Source organism: Tachypleus tridentatus, chromosome 13, assembly GCF_004210375.1.
Source record: "Tachypleus tridentatus isolate NWPU-2018 chromosome 13, ASM421037v1, whole genome shotgun sequence".
In the NCBI taxonomy this organism is placed as follows: domain Eukaryota; kingdom Metazoa; phylum Arthropoda; class Merostomata; order Xiphosura; family Limulidae; genus Tachypleus; species Tachypleus tridentatus.
In genome coordinates, this window is record NC_134837.1 from 145,237,487 (window position 1) to 145,258,904 (window position 21,418).

At 33.6% G+C, this 21,418-nt stretch overlaps 1 protein-coding gene across 2 annotated transcripts in view; it reads right to left on the reverse strand.

The window, feature by feature from the left end:
- LOC143238898 (uncharacterized) overlaps positions 1–21,418 on the reverse strand; it is a 39,316-nt gene that overhangs the window by 6,788 nt on the left and 11,110 nt on the right. For both annotated transcript variants that reach the window (XM_076479531.1, XM_076479532.1), the window contains 6 exons: positions 20,496–20,798; positions 15,615–15,839; positions 13,233–13,424; positions 12,218–12,527; positions 3,702–3,842; positions 1,762–1,939 (listed from right to left, as the gene is read on the reverse strand). In XM_076479531.1, coding sequence (XP_076335646.1) covers positions 1,762–1,939; positions 3,702–3,842; positions 12,218–12,527; positions 13,233–13,424; positions 15,615–15,839; positions 20,496–20,798 — 1,349 coding nt within the window. The remainder of the gene's footprint in view (positions 1–1,761; positions 1,940–3,701; positions 3,843–12,217; positions 12,528–13,232; positions 13,425–15,614; positions 15,840–20,495; positions 20,799–21,418) is intronic.

The following is a 21,418-nucleotide window of genomic DNA, read 5'->3' on the forward strand; positions in this document are numbered from 1 at the left end:
AAAGAAGTCTTCCAACACAAAAAGTCATTCAAATAAGTCCAGTTTTTGGTTTGGTACAACAAATAATTATTTTATGTTAAAGAAAGCTCACAAACCAAACTTTAACAATGTATTCAGCCACATCATGAAATAAATTCCTGTTTTCAAGAGAAATATTGCCACTAAAACAGTACTCCCATGAATCTTATTCAGTTAGACTATTATCAACTTCCTGTTACAATCCTCATGGAGCATTTGAAGCTAATGTCCACTTAGAGTAGCTGTGGAAAGTTTATCATGATGCATGGTCTAAGATTATTTTTTGCCAGTTTTTTGAAGAGCTAGATACAATGGAAACTGTAAATTTAATTAATTATAACCATCACATTGAGGGCAGTAGCTTATGAAGTTTAACTGATTTACTGTTATACATTTATATTATTACCTGCGTTTGTTTCAGTTTGAGGCATGTGATGTATATTTTTAAACGTTATTGTGTAAGTCCAGCCTGTTTTCCACATTTCTAGAAGATTCTCGAGAAGAAAAATAAACAATATATGTTTTAAGAAAACTCTAGCATATTTTTGAACATTGCTTAACGTTCAAGAATTTTGACTAATTGGTATAAAAGCTAGCCGAAAGACAGTAAAAAAATATCGTTTGGTCGCTACAATCACTATACTATAAGTCTCGGAATCTGTATTTGTGACAAATGCTTATTAATCGGAAAACTACAGATATTCGACCAAGAACGTTTATAGATTTGAACATTACAAATTGTTAAACTTAAGTGAATTAACTTCAAACGTTAGTATTTCTACAAGGACATTATATATTGCCATCGGTGAAAAACTTACGTGTGATTCAAGCTAGCTAGCCGTCAAGAGAAGTGTACCTGTGTATGAATTAATTCGCTTTTCGTGAACGTTGGTAAAATATTGATTATAATACGTAACAGAAGAAAGTAGTTTAAAAAGGTAAAACGAAACCTGAAACATCGTTCTTATAAAGTGTAACTAACTTTAGCATGTTTTATAGCTAGATAACGACAAAACTATAGAAATTCTATTATAATACATTTCACCTTTAATTGCTAGGAGGTGTTTGGCAGGATTGCATCAACCTTACAATACGTCTTTATTAATTTTATAACATGTTTAAAAATATTATATTAAAGTATTCAAAATATTGGTCTACTTATGATAATACAAAAAAAATCAATATGACCACAGAGTATTAGAACTAATTATTAGCTTGAGGTAATATAGATCCTACCTTTCAGAGTTGTAAGTCACATAGAAACATTTAACTTGATACAAAACATACAAATACTGCACACGTGCTTATTATAATTTAAAATCACTATGCTATGACAGGCAAGTCAGAATTAATTCAAGAAGTTATTTGAACAGATTTGATGATACTTTTCCTTGTATTCTAGTGTGAATTTCATGGCTTAAATTAGATGTTTTTTTAATTATTCCGAGCCATCTGTTCCTATTGTTTTGACTAAAACAGAGATAATTTACTAATAAAGAGGATAGAAATATTATTTTGAAACAATATTACTGTTGTCTGTTCATCGTTTCTTAGTAAAGGTAGTCTATGACAGACAAGACTGAACTTTATCCAGTGTTAAATGAAATTCTGGTTCATCTACATCCTCGAAAGTTGTGAAACATTATTTTTTTATCCACGAAATCATCTCGAAAACACTCATGCTGTCATAAACATAACCCTAATTTTATCACTATAGATCAACTAATAGCGAGTTACTATTACCTCATTGATAATATGAAAATCACGGTACATTGTGGCTTGTTCATTAAATTCTGGCACAATAATGGATGTTCCATGGTTCAGAAATTCCAGCACTTCGTCATAAATCCTGTTAGCATCTTCTGCTGCAGAACAAACTTCATTCATTGCTCTTGAGAGCATCTGTTTCATTCCAAAGATCCTGACAAAAATAATAGTAATATACTTCAGATTTCGTTTCTCAGTACTAAAATAAGACATACACTGTATAAACACTAAGGATTACTAAATATTTTTCTCTTCTTTACATAAAGCGTCGAAAATAAACCACAATTCATACTGTTTAAATTTATTTAGATAAAGCATGAAATCTCAGTTTATTTTATGTTGTGTTTAAACGTATTTATGAAAGGCAAGAAAATATATTTCAATATTTGAGATGCATTGTCAGTAGACTGCATCTGTTTTAGAAGGTTTAGAACAATGTTTTGTATTTTTATAAGCTCACTAAATATGCCTTTCAGGTATACTTTCATTTGTTTAACCCTTAAACGGCGGCCATCATAAATTGATGGTGCTACCTTCAACAATTCCGCTGTTTAAGGGTTAGACTTTCTCTCAAGCAAGAATATAGACTATTTAAAACATCTTACACAAGGCATGAAAACAGGGTACATTAAATTCTGTTTAAGTTAATTATATATGGTGACCACACAAAGTATCATACACTGCGTTAAAACTTTCATGGAGACACAATGTATATTGTTTTTAAGATATCAAATATATGTTGTTGTTTTTTTTAAATTGCAAATTTTTCAATGACTTGTTTGTTTTTGGAATTTCGCGCAAAGCTACACGAGGGCTATCTGCGCTAGTCGTCCTTAATTTTGGGGTGTAAGACTAGAGGGAAGGCAGCTAGTCATCACCACCCACCGCCAACTCTTGGGTTACTCTTTTTCTAACGAATAGTAGGATTGACCGTCACATTATAACGCCCCCACGGTTGAGAGGGCGAGCATGTTTTCGAGTGACAGGAATTCGAACCCGTGACCCTCAGATTACGTGTCGAACGCCCTAACCATTTGACCATGCCGGGCCGTCAGTGATTTTGTTGGACTTCATCAGCAAAGAATGATAACTTACAAGTTAAAAGTCGTTTAAAGTTAATGGTAAAGATAAAACTGTTTAGTTAATAAAGTAATTACTTAATCCACAACTTAATTATTGTGATGAAGGTAATCAGTGGTGTCCTTCTATTTTTCATGATATAAGCGTGCCTCAAGTACTATTCGATGGATTTCGTTGAAATCGTATTTAGATTTGAAAATGTACAGTGTTCCTAGAGCCTGATTCCTTACAGAAATATGATATCATTTATTAGATGCATTGTTCCCTGGAATCTTATTTTCCTACGAAGCCAAATGCGTAGGACTTGTTGTGAATTAGATAAAAAGGTTTTCATCATTTTAGTGGCTGATCTTCAGAAAGGTCTATTTAACTGTGAGGTAAATGGTAATTATATTTTTCACTGAAATGCATGCAAAAATTATTATCTGTAAGTGTAATAAACATCAAATACAGACAGATGACTTAATATAAAGATAATTGTTCAAAACACTTACTAACTACAAATATGAACAAAGCTTAGTTCAGAATAAGTGGTTTATGTAATTCTAAAACAAATTATTAATAACACGTGTGAAAGTGCTATATACACAAATGTAAACAATGTTTAATTCAGAATAAGTGGTTTATGTAATTCTAAACCACGTTATTAATAACACGTGTGAAGGCTTTTTTTTTACCTTAAAAGTTATCTTGGTGTTAAAATCGTTAATTGTTTTTGTTTGCTCGTTTTTAATCTAAATACTTTACATTTACATAAGTAAAATAGTGAGATTTATATAAAAATATTTTTTCTCCCAGTCTCCCCTGTTTATTATAATTATGGTAGCCCAACTTACAACTTTTGCAATTCTTTAACTTCAATAAGCGAACCTTCGCTTTGAGCTTGAACTAAGTTCTGAATTCCTGAGTAAGCTAACGTTGAAACATTCAAGGCTTTCACGGCTATATCCCTTGTTTCCTCTTCCTCGATTTTCTGACTTGATAAAACAAAATAATAATAAAACATAAGTTCCTAACTACAGTACTAGAGAACCTTTCTCTGAGATTAATATCTCTCATCTTTAATACAATCGGATTCATCAACAAATAGTTTCATAACAATAAACTATTTAAGCAGCTTTAAAGTGAGTTTGCCAACATAATAAACCTTAAAGATTGCAAATTAAAATTATACCTATATTTTCTGTCTCGCTATTATGAGGTTACCAGCAAACAGCCAGAAACATCTGAGGTCAAATTAGTATCTTTGTTGTAACAGTACTTTTTAAATCAAGGATTTCTAGAATAATACAAAAGAATTCTAAACTTAGAAACCGAAATATGTAAGTCCACTTGTCTTAAGGATAACAATGGTTAAGCCTTTATTAAGTACAGCCTATATTCCATAACTAGGTAAATTAACATTGTAACTTTCATTTTTTGCTTTAGTTTGTTAGGGTTAAACTTTATCGTACTTAATACTACAAATCAATGATTTATATTGTTATTCTACGAACTAACGTTTGGTCTTTTTTTAAATAGCTTTGAGTTCTTAATTTGTTGTACATATTATACATTGAAGTATATTTATATATTTTTTGTTTATATACATTGAAATGAAGTGTGCACGGATTTTCAAGACAGACAAAACTGTTATTACTATAGGTTACAAATGTAATCCCAATACAGTGACAATGAAATAATAAATGTAATCGATCATTTTCCTTTCACCTCGACCTGGCATGGCCAGGTGTGTGTGTGTTTTTCGTATAGCAAAGCCACAAAGGGTTATCTGCTCAGCCCACCGAGAGGAATCGAACCCCTGATTTTAGCGTTGTAAATCCGGAGACATACCGCTGTACTAGCGGGGGCGGCCAGGTGGTTAAGGCCCTCGACTGGTACTCTGAGGGTGTCGGGCTTGAATCCCCGTCACACCAAACATGCTCGCCCTTTCAGCCGTAGTGGCGTTATAATGTGACGGTCAATCCCACTATTTGTTGGTAAAAGAGTAGCCCAAAAGTTGGCTGTGTGTGGTGATGACTAGCTGCCTTCCCTCTAGTCTTACACTGCTAAATTAGGGACGACTAGTGCAAATAGCCCTCATGTAGCTTTGCTTGAAATTCAGAACAAACCAAATCCTTTCACCTAAAAACTAGTAACGATACCACTCCGTCAGCTACTAGGACTAACAAGGCTTTAAATTTAGTATACAAACAATTAAAACTATAACAATCGGGAGATCAGACATAATATTGTTTCCTTTGTTTCTTTGTATTGATTAAGAAATTCATGTAATATTAATTTTCATGTTTAAAAATTGTAGAATCCTGCTATCGAATTATTTATTAACTTACTGGTTTGAAATTACTCATTAATGGCAACCATCTGTTAATAAAAACATACATGCTATAGCCATTTTAATCAACCGAAAACAGATATTTTAACAAGCAAACGAAAAGAAATTCTCAACAACGATGGTACTTGATATTCTCTTAGGAGGGATGAGAATAAGTTAATCTATGAGCCTTTTGTATTATTATCTTTTTATTAGCTATATTTTTTGCACCAGCACATGTGTTCATCATTTATTTTTATTACTCATCAGGATCCCTACAAGTCTACCCTCAAATTAAAATTATTTTAGTCAGGATTAGAGTAAATTAATCTAGGGGAATATATTAATCGTAAAGGTTTGACCTCCTGAATTTAAAATTATTAGACCTCAAACCGGTCAAAAGATGACAGAGCTATGACCTAAAATTATGTACTTGAAAAAAAATCTCAGAGCTATTCTATGACCTGCTATATGGCGGTTGAAAGAAGACTTGCCGTTCCAAATATCACTTGACCATTTATAAGGGGAATGGGTAAAAACTGGAACAAAGAAGAATTTGATGAAAGGGCCACAAAAATAATCCTAAACGAATTTAAAATAATATCATATTTATACACTCTCTTCATGTGTTAAATAATAACAACCGTAGCAAATTTCATTTTATTTTATAAATAAAAGAGTTACCAGACCAACACAAAAGTGCCCGGGCGGGATGATGAAATGTGTCTAATCTTTTCCTGACCTATCTCTTACCATTACTCATTCCTTAATGTACACATATCAAAAAGGTTTTGATGTTTATTTATTATAATTAAAATTACCCAGACAAGCCTAAAATAAGCGTGAATATGATTGCATTTTAGAAACGCAATGTGTTTTGATGAATTGCACCTTTGTCCAGATCAGAACACTTCGATGCTTTCATTAGATAATTTGCATTCTGAAATCTTGCACAATTACTAAAGGTAGTACTGTAACAACCACTGCAAGAATTTGTTTCTATTTACCTACATTATACTATAATGAAACTTTTGCTTATATGATACTAGAAAAACCTTTTTATTACGCGATGTGTAACCCCTAACTTCTCGAAATCTTTATCCTGTATGCACGTAGATTTGCAATAGGGGTCACGATTTCCCGTTTCACCTCCGTTTCCTGTTATGGAGAAGTTTATTTTTTCCATTCTCAGATTGCAGATATAACGTCATGAATATGTCATATGCGGATCTAATACACTGGCGTTATTTATATAAATATGATAATACTGTCTGCTTTACTTCCATGTAAATACCTAATAGGGTTTGAATGGATCTTCACTAAAATTGGTATGGAGGTTCTTTAGGTCCACACAAATCTTCAACTTAGCATTTTACTGTTTTTATGAGTGTTCTTGCGGTTTTGTTTTACCACTACTTCGCCCCTGTTAATGGATCTTCACCAAATTTGGCATGAAAGTTTTTAGATCCAAAACGAGATACATGCAAATTTTCTTCTCACAAAATTATATATCAAGGAAACAACTTTTCATGTCCTAAGATAACCTTTCATTTATCATGAATTTACATAACTTCTGTCTAGGGCACGGGTACCCCAGCTAGTTATCATAACAATAATTTATTACTGAAGGACCAAGAAATTAATTTGCTGAAACAGTTCATATATATATATATATATATATATATATATATATATGTATGTATGTATATAGGATTAATATTATTATAACAATAATGAATTATTTATTAATAAGATAATACTCCTATCTGCCTCCTTTTTCATTCGCACCAGTATCTTTGTGGTGTGTATATCCTAAAGTAGAGGAACGGTCCAACAAAACAGAGGTCCAAGTCCAGGAAAGAAAACCAAATGGATATTTGCAAATGTCGTGGTGGGTTCTTATTCAACACAGGTGTTGCAGTTGAGCTACAAAGAACTAGACAAAGACAGGTTTCACAATAAAAAAATCAATGTATAACACAACTTCACATTTTTATGGTTTAATAGGGTAACGGATTCACTATTATGTAATTATTTTACTATTTATGTTTCTTTCAGTTTAATATATATATTTAGAATTACATCCAACTTATATTGTTAAATGTGTATTGAGAAAGTCTCGCCTGTTTAACAAATTCGTAGAATATTCTTAAGCGTAAGAATCAACAATGTGTGATGTATGTACGTAAAATATCAGTATTGTTGTCAAAGGAGATAATTGACCAGGAACATTTACAGTTTTCAAAGTTAAAAACCTTTCAAATTCAGAGAATTAACTTCGTACGTTAGTATGTTTAGGAAAACATTGCATAACTTCAGCTATGAAAATCATACGTGACACCAGACAAGAATCGAGCCAGCTAGCATTCCTGCCAAGTAAAGGGTACCTGTGTATCAACATAGAATTAATTCGCTCTCTGTGGACCGTCGATAAAAGATTCGGTTTCAAACCAGGCAGAAGACTCAGTATTTTTTGTAAGTTTCTAAAACTGTTGTATACAAATCATTATTTGTAATAATCGTTATCATAAATTCTATTGTTGTTTGTGTTTTAAAATATATTTCTGTTAAAATTAAGTACAAAGCTATACAAGAGGTTATCTATGCCCTGCCCACTACGGGTATCGAAACCCGGTTTTGAGTGTGTAAGTCTACAGACATACCACTGGGGGGGGTGGGGTTAAGAAAGAAACTTTTGTTTATCAATCTTGTAGGCAAATATTATACATTTAATATATGTTGACATTAGATTAACTACTAAATTCAAATTCAAATTTCCAGCTATTTGAAATCTTAATGCGTAACACAACAGCACGGTTTGTTTTTGAATTTCGCGCAAAGCTACACAACAGCTATCTGCACTAGCCGTCCCTAATTTAGCAGTGTAAGACTAGAGGGAAGGCAGCTAGTCATCACCACCCACCACCAACTCTAGGGCTACTCTTTTACCAACGAACAGTGGGATTGACAGTAATATTTTATCTGAACCAAAAACAGGTTGGCTCTAAAATTAAGGCAGCACTAACATGCACAAAATCATACATAAATGCGGCCAAATAATTTGTTTGTTTGTTTTTTTTAATTTCGCGCAAAGCTACTCGAGGGCTATCTGCGCTAGCCGTCCCTAATTTAGCAGTGTAAGACTAGAAGGAAGGCAGCTAGTCATCACCACCCACCGCCAACTCTTGGGCTACTCTTTTACCAAAGAATAGTGGGATTGACCGTCACATTATAATGCCCCCACGGCTGAAAGGGCGAGCATGTTTGATGCGACTGGGATTCGAACCCACGACCTTCGGATTTCGAGTCGAACGCCTTAACACACTTGGGCATGCCGGGCCCGCGGCCAATTGGTAAGTAGCTCATATTTGTGTTATATTTAATAACATTAGCAAACATGATACAATAATTCTAAACCAAATACGGTTCTTAAATTTTTTGCAAGTAGTTTTAAACTATGTATCCAATAACAATGATTGCCTTAGCCGCATTCTGGTATCAATTCGTTTAGTCGCTGTCTGTAAACAAGTAATACCTTTTTTGTAGAGGTAAACTGTTTTTGATTTAAGTACCATAATTTTTTGTGAAATATATGTAGAGCTGTGTTATACATGTATTTAACGACAAAATACCCTTGCTAATGTTAACACTAGGCACACAGAACAAATTAGTACCACACTTCAAAGGTGAATAACAATGAAAACAAGGACAGTTCCAGTTTGTTTTGAATTTCGTGCGAAGCTACATAAGGGTTATCTGCGTTAGCCGTCCCTAATTAGCAGTGTAAGACTAGAGGGAAGGCAGCTAGTCATCGCCACTCACCACCAACTCTTCGGCTACTTTTTTACGAACGAATAGTGAAATTGACCGTTATATTACTACGCTCCCACGGCGAGAATGTTTGTTGTGACGGGGATTCGAATCTGCAATCTTCAGATTACGAGTCGAGTGCCTAAACCACCTGGCTATGCCGGGCCCTGGACAGTTCTGACCAAAGCCTACCAGTCAATCAAAATCACTTATCATGCTCACACATTAGTAGCTACATGTGAATAAACTGTGATGGTAAACACTCCCCCTCACACAGTGAATAGCAGAAAATACTGGAATGCAAACAGGTTTTATGGTTATTTAGCTAGCACAAGCTACAGTGCGCATGAGTATATAGACTTATGTGTATGAAAAATAAACTTAATAATTAAATTTGCAAACAAATCCATTAGCTTGGACAAAGAAGTAATGGTTGTCTACAAACAATTAAAACACTCGAGAAACTCGTGTCTTTACACAGGATGCTGGTCTAAATTACATCTATTGCTACAGGCGATTTAGAATTTTAGAAGGAACTGCTCGTCAGAATTCCATGAAAACTTTCACTAAAACAAAACTAATGGTCTTTTTATCCCTGCAAAGTTTTACAGAAATTTAACATCTAGTTTGTTTTTAAAAGATAAAATCAGCCTTGTAGGCCACACAAAACTTACTGATTCGAGCGACAAACACTATTGCGGATAGAGTGAACATGAGTGAACGAAGCAATTGGTCAAAGATTGAGATGGTGGCTGAAGTTTGTTTGTTTGTAATTAATGATAAAGCTAGACAACGGTCTATCTGTGTTCTGCCCAACACGGGTATCGAAACCCATATCGCTGTGCTGGGTAAGCTGAAGTTTGAAAATTAAACACTCGCACCATAAAAACAAACTAAGCTTCCCCAGTAGCACAACGGTATGTCTGCGAACTTACAAGGCTACCAATAACTTTTCGGTACCCGCGGTCGACAGAGTACATGTATCCCATTGGGCGTCTTTGTACTTAACTCCAAACAAACAAATACAAATTGGTTGTACGAAAACGAAGAAAAAAGAATAACATAGTTAAATTCGTCTAGGGTTCATTTCGATAATGTTTCTCAGGATTCAATTCGTTTGTGTGTGGCCTGGCATGGCCAAGCGCGTAATCCGAGGGTCGCGGGTTCGCGGCCGCGTCGCGCTAAACATGCTCGCCCTCCCAGCCGTGGAGGTGTATAATGTGACGGTCAATTCCACTATTCGTTGGTAAAAGAGTAGCCCAAGAGTTGGCGGTTGGTGGTGATGACTAGTTGTCTTCCTTCTAGTCTTACACTGCTAAATTAGGGACGGCTAGCACAGATAGCCCTCGAGTAGCTTTGTGCGAAATTCCAAAACAAACAAACAATCGTTTGTGTGTTTTCTAACTTCTAATATTTTAGTGTTTTACAGTGTCGAATATCAAAGGCGTTTCTCTTATAATGGCTGAGTTTCACTGACACTGATTTTGTGCATAATCACGCCGTGTTAAAATATTCTCTTTAGTGGCTACATGTTTTTGGGTACGAGTACTTTACCTTTTCACTAGTGGCTGCATGTTTGTGGGTTCGAGTGGTTTACTTCTTTATTAACCGCGCGACTTACCACCGTAAGTCTTGATTACAAAACATAGCTTTTACAGTAACTGAAAACGTTTCGGCCACTGGTGCCATCATTCTCCGGCAATTTTTTATATGAATTATGAAAATACGATATGTGATTTTATCTCGTTTATGTGGATCGAAGTATGAGTAAGTGATTAAAGTTATTTTTGAGGCGATCGGAGGCGATGGCCCGTCCAGCAGTTTTGTGTTAAGCTGACCAAATGTTAATGAATTCTGAAAATATAAAATAACATTTAGTAATAACTGTATGTTGTGTATATGACAAAAGTGCCTCCCAGAAGTTTGTTGCTGTTTAAATTTGTTTTAATGATAAGTAATCATTAATTTAATTATCAGAATATGATTCCTACAAATTGATGGCCATACGTTATCCACCCGTATATTGGAACACACTTCTAAGGTACCTGAAACTCCCGTCCCACAGTGGCGCAGCAATATGTCTGCAGACTTACAACGCCAGAAACCGGGTTTCGATACCCGTGGTTTGCAGATCACAAATAGCCCATTGTGTAGCTTTATGCGTAACTTTAAATAAACAAGCAGACAAAAGTATGAGGAAATATGTAGTGTGTTTTGTAAGGTAATTGCAAATGAATAAATAAATTTTACCATTTATTAAACCACATATTGTAACAGTTGGTTTGTTTTTCAGTTGCAAAGCTTATATTTATTGAAATACGGACAGACTGTAACTTCCTTTACAATACTGAGACATTGCAATAAGTATACAACAGTAGCCTTTATTGTTTCCGTGAAAAATGAAATACGTTTAATAGAAACTAGAAATGTACTCAGTGGTGGATTTAAGGTTTCGTGGTCTCTACATTCAATGTAATTTTACAAAGAATAATATTATCAATGGGACCTGAGCCCCCTCTAACCCATATCTAAATACGCCACTGAGTATACTGATAGGAATACACTGTGGTGAAGAAAGGGTTTGTTTGGTTTTGAAATTCGTGCAAAGCTACTCGAGGGCTATCTGCACTAGCCGTCCCTAATTTTGTAATGTGAGACTAAATATAAGGCAGATAGTCATCACCACCCACCGTTAATTCTTGGGCTACTCTTTTACCAACGAATAGTGTGATTGACCGTAACTTTTTAATGCCCCCATCGCTGAAAGGGGCGAATATATTTGATGTGACGGAGAGTCGAACCCGCGACCCTCAGAGTAGGAGTCGATCGCCTTAACCATTTGGCCATGCCGGGGCTAGGTGAGGAAACGGAATACTTCATAAAGCATTTCATTAGGTCTACTAGCTTAGCGTTATAATTTGAAATAAATTACTTTGCACCATTGATTTTTTCGGAGTGAATATATAAAAGAGACCTTCGTTTTCGCAACGTTGGATAACCTACTGTTAACGAGTTCAAAAGTTAATCATAAACGCAATAAGAGATCTACGGATGTTACGTAATGCTCTTAACAGCTATTTCTCTAATTCATATGTTTATATAACTACCTGACCGTGGTGGTACACTTTATTCTCCGTTTTTGTACAATGAAAACTTTTCAGGGACATTTACAAGTTCCTCGGAGCTATTTATTACTTGAAACTGCTTATCCCATAGGGAAATACTTACTTGTCAGCAAGTCGATCAGCTTCGTTTGCTATTTCCTTCATGCGATTAGACTGTTGTTGAAATATCTTTATTACGTTACTTGAGTTTTTAAAATAATCACGAGTAATATTGCTTAATAAATTTTTCATGTTCAACAAAATTATTGAAACATTTTCGATCTGTTCCATCACCATGAAAATTCTCTCTTTCCCCAGGTCACTAAAACTCTTAGTTTTCTGCACTTTGAGCTTGATCTGCGTAGAGAGTTTCGTGCTGTTGAAAAGCTTGGCTTTTAGGTCTTTCAGATCCTTCAAGATTATGAACTCTTGACCTGTGAACACAACAAAAGAAACAAATACGTTTTTAAACATTAGCATTAGTTTAAGTATAAAACAAACGTCAAGCACATTCTCTATATCCAAAATCAAACGGGCTATTGGGAAATTTTGTAAACCAAAAGTCAATTAAAATGGTGAAAACGAAAATTAGGTTTACGGAAAACTACATAACGTAATATTGGTGAAATGTTTAAACATGAAATTGATTCAGTTCATTCTGAATTATGATTTTTTTATATTAATTCATTGAATTATTTTGTAAATATGATTTTGTAGATAAATTTATAATAAATTTTTACGAAGTATTACTTTTTAAGAATACCTACATGCATTCCTTGTAAATTATTGTTATTTTAAAATGAAAATTAATTAAATGAATGCTTGTTATAAGTATTTTCCTTAAAACACTTTGATTATTCTTTTAATACTGATAAGTTTTTCACTTATTTCTTTTATATTTATATTTAGTCTCATTAATTAAATACACAAAAGTTTTGTGTAAATGATCAATAATAATAACTGTTTAAAAACAGTAGCTTACAAAAGGTATTTAAAAAGGAGATACAAATTCCAATAAATCTCCGCAACCGTTTTTATTGATTTCATATGGAAACTAACAAGACAGCAACGAAGAATTGAACAGATGATTTGGTTTATATATTATGTATTAGAAAATTCATTTCAACATTTCCACAAACCTGTTAAATGTTGGGCTTTATCTAACAAGTCGATAATATTCTGACTAATGTTTGAAAGTGTTTTATTAGAAATGAGATCAACAACGTTCTGCCTGTTTCCTTGTTTGTCACTGAGCAGTTGGATAATTTCATCTAATCTGAATTTGAGGTCTCTAACCACATGTTGCACCATTTTAAAACAAGGTGGACATTCTAAAAGAAAACAAATCCGATAAGCTGTAACATGAACCAAACGGAAGTAAGAATTTGTAAACAAGGTCTACACTAAAAGACTTACGTTAAATTTGAATAGTTTAAAATATGAGCAATATTTATTTCACTGTAACAACTATAATTAAATTAACTGCTAAAATGTCACGGCATCTTGCTATAAATTATTAATAGTATTATGATACTAGTTTATACATGTATAAATTACATCAATGAAGATATAATTTATTTACTAAAAAACGCTCATCCCAAATGACTTGGCGATAAGTATCTTGACTTACAACGCTGAAAAACTGGCTTTTGATAGCTGCGGTGTGTTGAGCACGGATATCTCATTATACATATTTTCTATTAACAACAAAGAAACAAATTCACTTAAATGTTTATACATTTTTCCTACAAAATACGTTGCTTTAAGGGTTAAGAAAACCAACAAAACAGTAAAGGTTTTATGTTTTACAATATAAAATTCGCTCTGCGATGCTGCTACTCAAGGGTTTAAAATGGTAAAGGTCGTTTACAGTAGTTAGTTAGTTGGCCCAGCATGGCCATATGGTTTAGGCACTCGACTCGAAATCTGAGGGTCGCGGATTCGAATCCCCGTCACAACAAACATGCTTAATCTTTCAACCGTGGGGGCGTTATAATATCATGGTCAGTCTCACTATTCGTTGGTAAAAGAGTAGCCCAAGAGTTGGTGGTGGGTTGTGACGACTAGTTGCTTTCCCTCTAGTCTTACACTGCTAAATTACGGACGGCTAGCGTAGATAGCCCTCGTGTAGCTTTGCGCGAAATTCAACACAAGCCAAACAATTTACAGAGAAAAAACAGGAATTTAACGAACGCAGGAAGTCTGATAAAGAACAGCATCTATGCATGAGTTTATTCGTGATATCCTCAGAAACACCGATGAATAAAAGTGGAAACATGATCTAATAACCTTCATTTAAGGGGTTATAGTACTTATACTGGCTTCCAAGAACGTCACGCAGACAAACAGGAATTACTCAAATCTATCTTATTGATTTATAGATAAGCCACTGTGTATGAGTGTATTCAAGAATAGATAAATAAACTGTAAGCGTAATTTTGAATGAGCTTTCTTGTTTGTTTGTTTTGAAATTTTACACAAAGCTACACAAGGGCTGTATGTCCTAACCGTTCCTAATTTTGCAGTGTAAGACTAAAGGGAAGACAGTTAGTCATCACCATCTACCATCAACTCGTGGGCTATTCTTTTATCAACGAATAGTGGGATTGACTGCTACCTTATAACGCTCCCAGAGGTGATAGGGCGAGAATGTTTGGTGCGACGGGGATTCAATCCCGCGAACTTTAAATTACGAGTCGAGCGCCTTAACCACTTGGCCAGTCATACTTATTAACAAAAAATATTTAAAAATGAACAGAGTGAATGAATGGTACATATAACTAAACCACCATTAAAAATATTAACACATAATACCAGTTATTAAAGTACTTTTACACTTGCGTACTTTGGTGAATCACACTCTTACAATGGTGTTTTCAACACTGTCTGTAAAATTTGGAAACTTCTACTCTCTGTCTGTGAGTTTTTGTAGCTAATGATATAACGTATTGTGGTTCTTATATTTATAGAAATAATATATGTTACATATTAGTATAGCTATACAGTTTGTATTATAGTTTATACTGTAATATCAGAACAATAATGAAACAGTAATAACATTCTATACATTATTAGAAGCACGTTATGGTAGACTCGAGAAATAGAACATCACAAGCAGTTTTCTAATTTAATAAATATTCTAATATTAAACAGTTTTATGTAATTTCTCTGAATAAGCTGCAAAGGCGAAACGTTGGTTCAAATAAACGTTCTCTTATAATTATCAGGAGAGTAAATGTATGTTATTTGCCTTTATTATCAAAATATGTTAATCTCTCCAGTAGGCACTCATAATTTCGAAAGACAACAAAAAATTCGCCAGCTGTGATGTAACAGAGTTTGCGATTAAACCGTATTGATTCTTAGTGTTTGATGTCATTTATATTGACTTTTTATTCAGATTATTAAAATATATATATATATACTAGCATAAACAGTTTACTTAAATTATCGCTGTGTTTAGATCTGAAATATTTTCTGAAACGAAATATGAAAAGCAGGGCATATCTTGAAAAATACACCTGTTTCACGGTCGTAAAGGTAAGAAACATCGCCATATTTGCAAGGAATACATTTAGCAAATCTGCTATCGACGGGAATATTTCTGGTGTATCCTTGGTCACAAGCTTCACAGAACTGACCAACGTAACCGCGTGGACAGGTACAGTTTTCTACCCAATTAGCGGTCTCTCCGTTTGTTGAAGGTCGAGCAGACTCCAGTTTTACATCGTATAAAAAGGTTTCTCCTGCAGAAAATAAGGGAAAAGAAATAACTGTTTGCCATCGGCACATCTGTTGACATGAATAAAAGTAACAGTAAAAGATTAAAAGAGAAATTATATATGCATATTCAGAATCACACATTTATTCATTTGAGTGAAACTTTGTGCAGACTAATCTATTTTCCACTAAACTGTCCCCTTTTGTCCCCTTTCCAACTAATGTATATATGAGTGGGTGTTTGTGGATGTATTATTCTCATACAATGGATTTCGCTAAAGCAGAGAAAAGTTCCACCTTATGACAGTAGCACTAAACACGAAGTTTACAGAATATTCTGAGTTACGTGACACATAAACAAATTGGATACATTTTATGGACAGTGAGGACAATCTTTATTATATACCCAACAAATGGACGATCACCTTCGTTGGATCAATAAATAGACCTTCATATTTTCTTCCTTCGAGCTGAATCTCTGCAAAACCAATTACGATGAAAGCCACGTAGATTTCTAAAGAAAAAATATACAAGAAGCCTCGGTTTCTTTGTCTTGCGATTGCCTAACAACGTGAATGGTTTCTCTCTTAACATTCGTCAACCTTAACTTACACGCTTCATCCAATCGGCCATTGAAAGTGCGCGCCTGCATTTGTGCGGACAAATTGGTGTCACATGATAAGAAAGAGAAACAAAGACAAAAAGGCAACAATAGGAACAATAAATTTCATTGTTTTTCTAGGTGGAGAATTTGATACCAACAAACTGTATGAAAAGTTTGAAATTTCTTAGACCACTAAAGATGGTGGAAAAATAATCACGAGATACAACACACATTCACGAGATACAATACACATAATATTTTCGTGTATAATATACATATACATATATAGGTATAGATAAACACACAATCGTAAGGCATAAAGCAAAAGTGGTAAAGTCTTTTTTCTTCTTAGAGCCACTTGAAACTAATTCTGTTCTCTTAGGGGACATCACATTCCAAAACTTAACGTGTATCACCATCAGGGAAATGTCACCCAATACTATGCATACTTGTAACTAATTCTGACACTTACACGTGGTGTGTTCTTAATGGAGATTTGGAGCATGCTGCTGAAAAAGTAAATATACATGTATATATATATATATGTGTGTGTGTGTGTACCTTGCAGTATCAGAAAGTGTACATTTATGTCATCTTTGTAACAACCACTTTATCTTTAGAAAATATTCCATAGAATTTACTTTTGACACAACTAAAACATTTGGAAGCCAAGTGTCACAAAAGTGTAAAAAGTGTAAATTTGTTGTATTTTTAACACATGAAGTTAAATTACCATATTTTGATAAATGCAAATAACTTTGGAACATGTTCCAAACTACTTTACTTATATTAACAAATCAACTGAGACATAGCGGTTAGGTTTCATATTTTGTTTCTTGTGAATACATCTGTTTGATGAAGTTACCTAAACGTTTTTAAACTACTATAGCCTGTTAAAAATTTGCTTAATAAATTATAAGTCCATGGAAATTAAGACGTACCATTTAAGAAATATATTTTAAATTATACACAGAAAGGTACGTTTACTGTTTTTTACTTCCAAAGGAAAAAAAACACCTTTTTTTAGCAAACTTGGTGCGTAGTAATGTCACTACACTGCAAAAAATGATCGAGTCATTACTTTAACTAAGAAATTATTATAAAAAAGTTTTGTGTAACAAAAACAGCTGCATAAAGTGACCTTCCAGTAGTACTATAAACGTTTTTACCGAGTGTCTAATTATGCATAGGAATCACACCTATTATTTGCTAAAATATATTTATATAGATAATATTCTAAGATAAAATAGACTTATATGAAAAAATAAACCGCTCTTATAGAGTAAGCTTCAACGTATGTATATAATATAGTGTGTAAACCCTGGTTATTTAAAAACCAGACATTTTGAAATGCTCTATAATATTTGTTATAAATTTCAATTTCCATAATTGAGAAAATTGCTAAAATAACACGTTTGATTTTTTTTAAATACTGAATTTCACATGAACGACTAAGCAGATAGTTTTGCGTATCATTTGTGAATTGCAATTAAAAAAACGTTTTACGTTTTAACCAGAAGTCCTAACCTGTACTTTAATCGATAATAACAACAACAAAAATCAATACAAGCACGAATAGGACAGAATTGAGTTATGTATGTAGCGAGAGTTGATTAGAAAGGAAATTGTTCTGCGTCTAAGTAATAGAATATTTCAGTCTTATCATAATCTTAGCAACGATTATTAATCATAGAAGTATTATGGTTAAAATACGTGGTGTTAACTCAATAGATTTGCATTTTGTCACAAATCACTCAACCATTATGGCTCAGCAACACGTCTGATTACAATTTTAAAAAGAGGATTTAGATACCCAAGGTAGGCAGAGCACGAATAGCCCGTTGTGTGGCTTTTTGATTAACAGCGAACAAAGAAGATTCATAAAATTGTTCAGGGTTTGGTAAGAAATACTTGTGAACTATTTTTTTCTAATTAATTTAAGATAAAAAAGTGGATCTTTACCTATTCGAGCTATGGTATCCAGTTTATAAATCTTATAATGTGCTTATAGTCTGTTGTGTTTGAAATGTTTATTTTAAATTGTTTAACTGTAAAATGTTTTGGGACACCGTGCCTTCTTGTTAAGTTTTGGTTTTGGTTTTCCTACGTACTAGAAAGACGCTTTGGGAAACTAAAATATTGCTTTTCAATGTCTTAAATCTTTACGTTTTCACTTCATAGTTGAAAACCTATGAATACTATTGACGTAACTGACTGACGGTAAAGCTCAGAATCCTTTCTTGACGTTCTGGGTGGGTGCATGCATTTGTTTGCTTGTGTGAATTTGTGTTATTATTATTTTACACACCCTCCTCCCTTTCAATAGGCAACGTAGTGGATTTGAATCTTGCCATTTCAATTTTTAAAAAATAGATCAAAATTAGTTGAGAAACGTCTGTATTTATAATTGTAGAAAAGTGAATGAATAACATTAATAATTTCAATGGTATTTTTATTTGCGACAGAGTGGCTCATGGAATGGCTCCGAGTTTGTTTCTGTTTTTCCAAGTACGAACTTTTAACTCGTAGCTCCGTCAACTCCTGACCGATTTCAGATCAAATTACAATTTTGGACTAAGGAGATCAAACCTTTTCAATTGATGTATTTCACCAAGCCCAAGATCTGGTAGATTAATTTGCTCTAATTCTGCCTAAAATTGAGTATGCGTGCACACCATGTTTGGTATTGTGGTGCATACAAATATAGTTAATAAAAGTGGGAATAGTCTCATGAAGTAATTTGCTCTACTTCTGTTCAAAAGAATATCAAATGCCACGGCTATTGAGGATTCCCCCTTGTTTGAAAATGTATGTACATCGGTACTTTCGAATGAGTACTATACAACCGAAACTTTACGTCATGCAGGTAAGCCTACATTAATCCTGAAGTGAATAGCTTTGATGTGCATTCTTGTTTGATTCGTCATTTGAGCCAAGCGCTTTACTGCAATGGCATTAAGGTTCTACAATGTTTAAAAAACCACGTAAACGTCTGTTAACATGTGATATGAGATAAACGTTTATCCTCTTTTGAACGTGCTATGGTAAGAATATCAATACTTCAAAAATAGAAAACATCATCCCGATGTAATTTCGATAGGATAAAGTATCAACCACTGTCATTTAATATCTTCTTCAGCAGTAAAAGACATTTATATATGTAAAAACGGCTCGTTTGGGTTGAGAAAATTGTTTTACGTCGATGAGCGAACAACGTTGCGACCTTCTTCGGTCATCGTTCACAAAGAAAAGTCGCCTGATGATGACCGAAGAAGGTCGAAACGTTGTTCGCTCCTCTACGGAAAAAGAATTTTCTCAACCCAAACGAACCGTTTTTACATATATATTTTTCTCTACAAGTGGGTTTTCTCCACATCACTGAAAGACACATTTAGTTTATTTAATAAAGAATAAATAGATAGAACTGTGATATACACGTGTTTTTAAAAATACTGAAAAAGAGAGAGAAAAATATGTAATAAAGCGAGAGATAAACATGTAATCTTAAATACTGAAGCTAAAGTTAGTTTTTAAAATATTCCTCCCCTTAAAAAACAGGACAGAGGAGTATGGCAGCTATCTGAGTTTGATACCTTTGCCACGCGTGGGTATCACAGTGCGTTAGAAATCGCTAAACCTAAATGAAGACTAATCCTTTATTGTTTCTGTTTAAGCGTTTTATCACTAAGAAACAACAAACTTTTCTCGTACATCTTATGAAAGCTCCATTAAACTAAACTCGGCCTTCCTTCCAGATCTTTAAAAGCATAAAAAACACATTTCTTGCCTATACAACAGTTGATATATTTCAATTTTTAAGGTACACAGCAATTTAAGTTTAACAAATAAAAACTAGATTTTTCAAATATATCTTTATACAAAGCATTCTGCAAAATTCTGAAAATTATTTTAAATTTTATTTCGCGGCACTTGGATTTCGACTTTTAGAAGTGATATTGCACAACAAAGAATCGTTTGTACTTTACTTCTATAACTTAATATATTTTCAGTTTTATTTTAATGTTTAACAGCCCAGATTAGTTGTATCCAACTGTGAAAAATAAAAATAAGGACTTACCTTCTGGGCTTAAGTTAGCCCTAATTTTTAAGGCTGTTAAATTTGAAAGAAGGGTCAAGAATTTGTAGGTATCCAGTTGTGGTTTCCAGCCGAATACAGGTAGTTCGCTTAATGTAAACTTAAACTTCGTTTCACTAGTCATAGGTAAATTGTTATTCTGCTGGGTGATGGAGATTGAAACCTTCATGTTTTCACCTTCAATAACTACATCATGTTCTGATATTGTAAATCTCGGTTCTCCTATCTTCAATGTGAAACTCAAAGCTTGGTTGTAAGATGATCGCTGATCTCCAAGATATTTGTCTGCGCACAAAATTTACAAACACTTACATACTATCATAAAGTGTTTTACAACGAGCTTTAAAACCAGGAAATATAGTTATAAAGCACCATTCTAATACATTCTTATAGCAGCCTAAGAATACTTCTGCGTTCACGTTTCTGTATCTCAGTGACGTTTCGGCTCGTCTCCTCTCGTTTATAAGTTGAATGTAAAACCGCACAATGTACAAACACCATCAAAACTGCTTTAAAACCTCCTTGAAGCCAAACCAATCAAGATGAGCAAGCAACCAATAGCAATTAACATTAGAAATTTGCTGTACTACAAATAATAATGATAAAAATACAATTTTTATTTGGTGAAATTTAAAAATATAACTTTATTTTCCTTTTTTATGTTTTTACACATGTGCATTTAACAGTTTTAGTACACAACATAATAAGATGATGTACAAATGATAATACAATTTGCACCGTAATACAGGTACAGTTTTGAGTTGTTTTTAAGGTTAACATAATGTCTTATACAAGAGTAATTTAATTTCATAGTGAAATTTATCAATGAGAAAATTGCATCTCTAATTAAAAGACACAAAAAGAACTCGACCATTTAATCTATTTATTACACCTACGCAATAAGG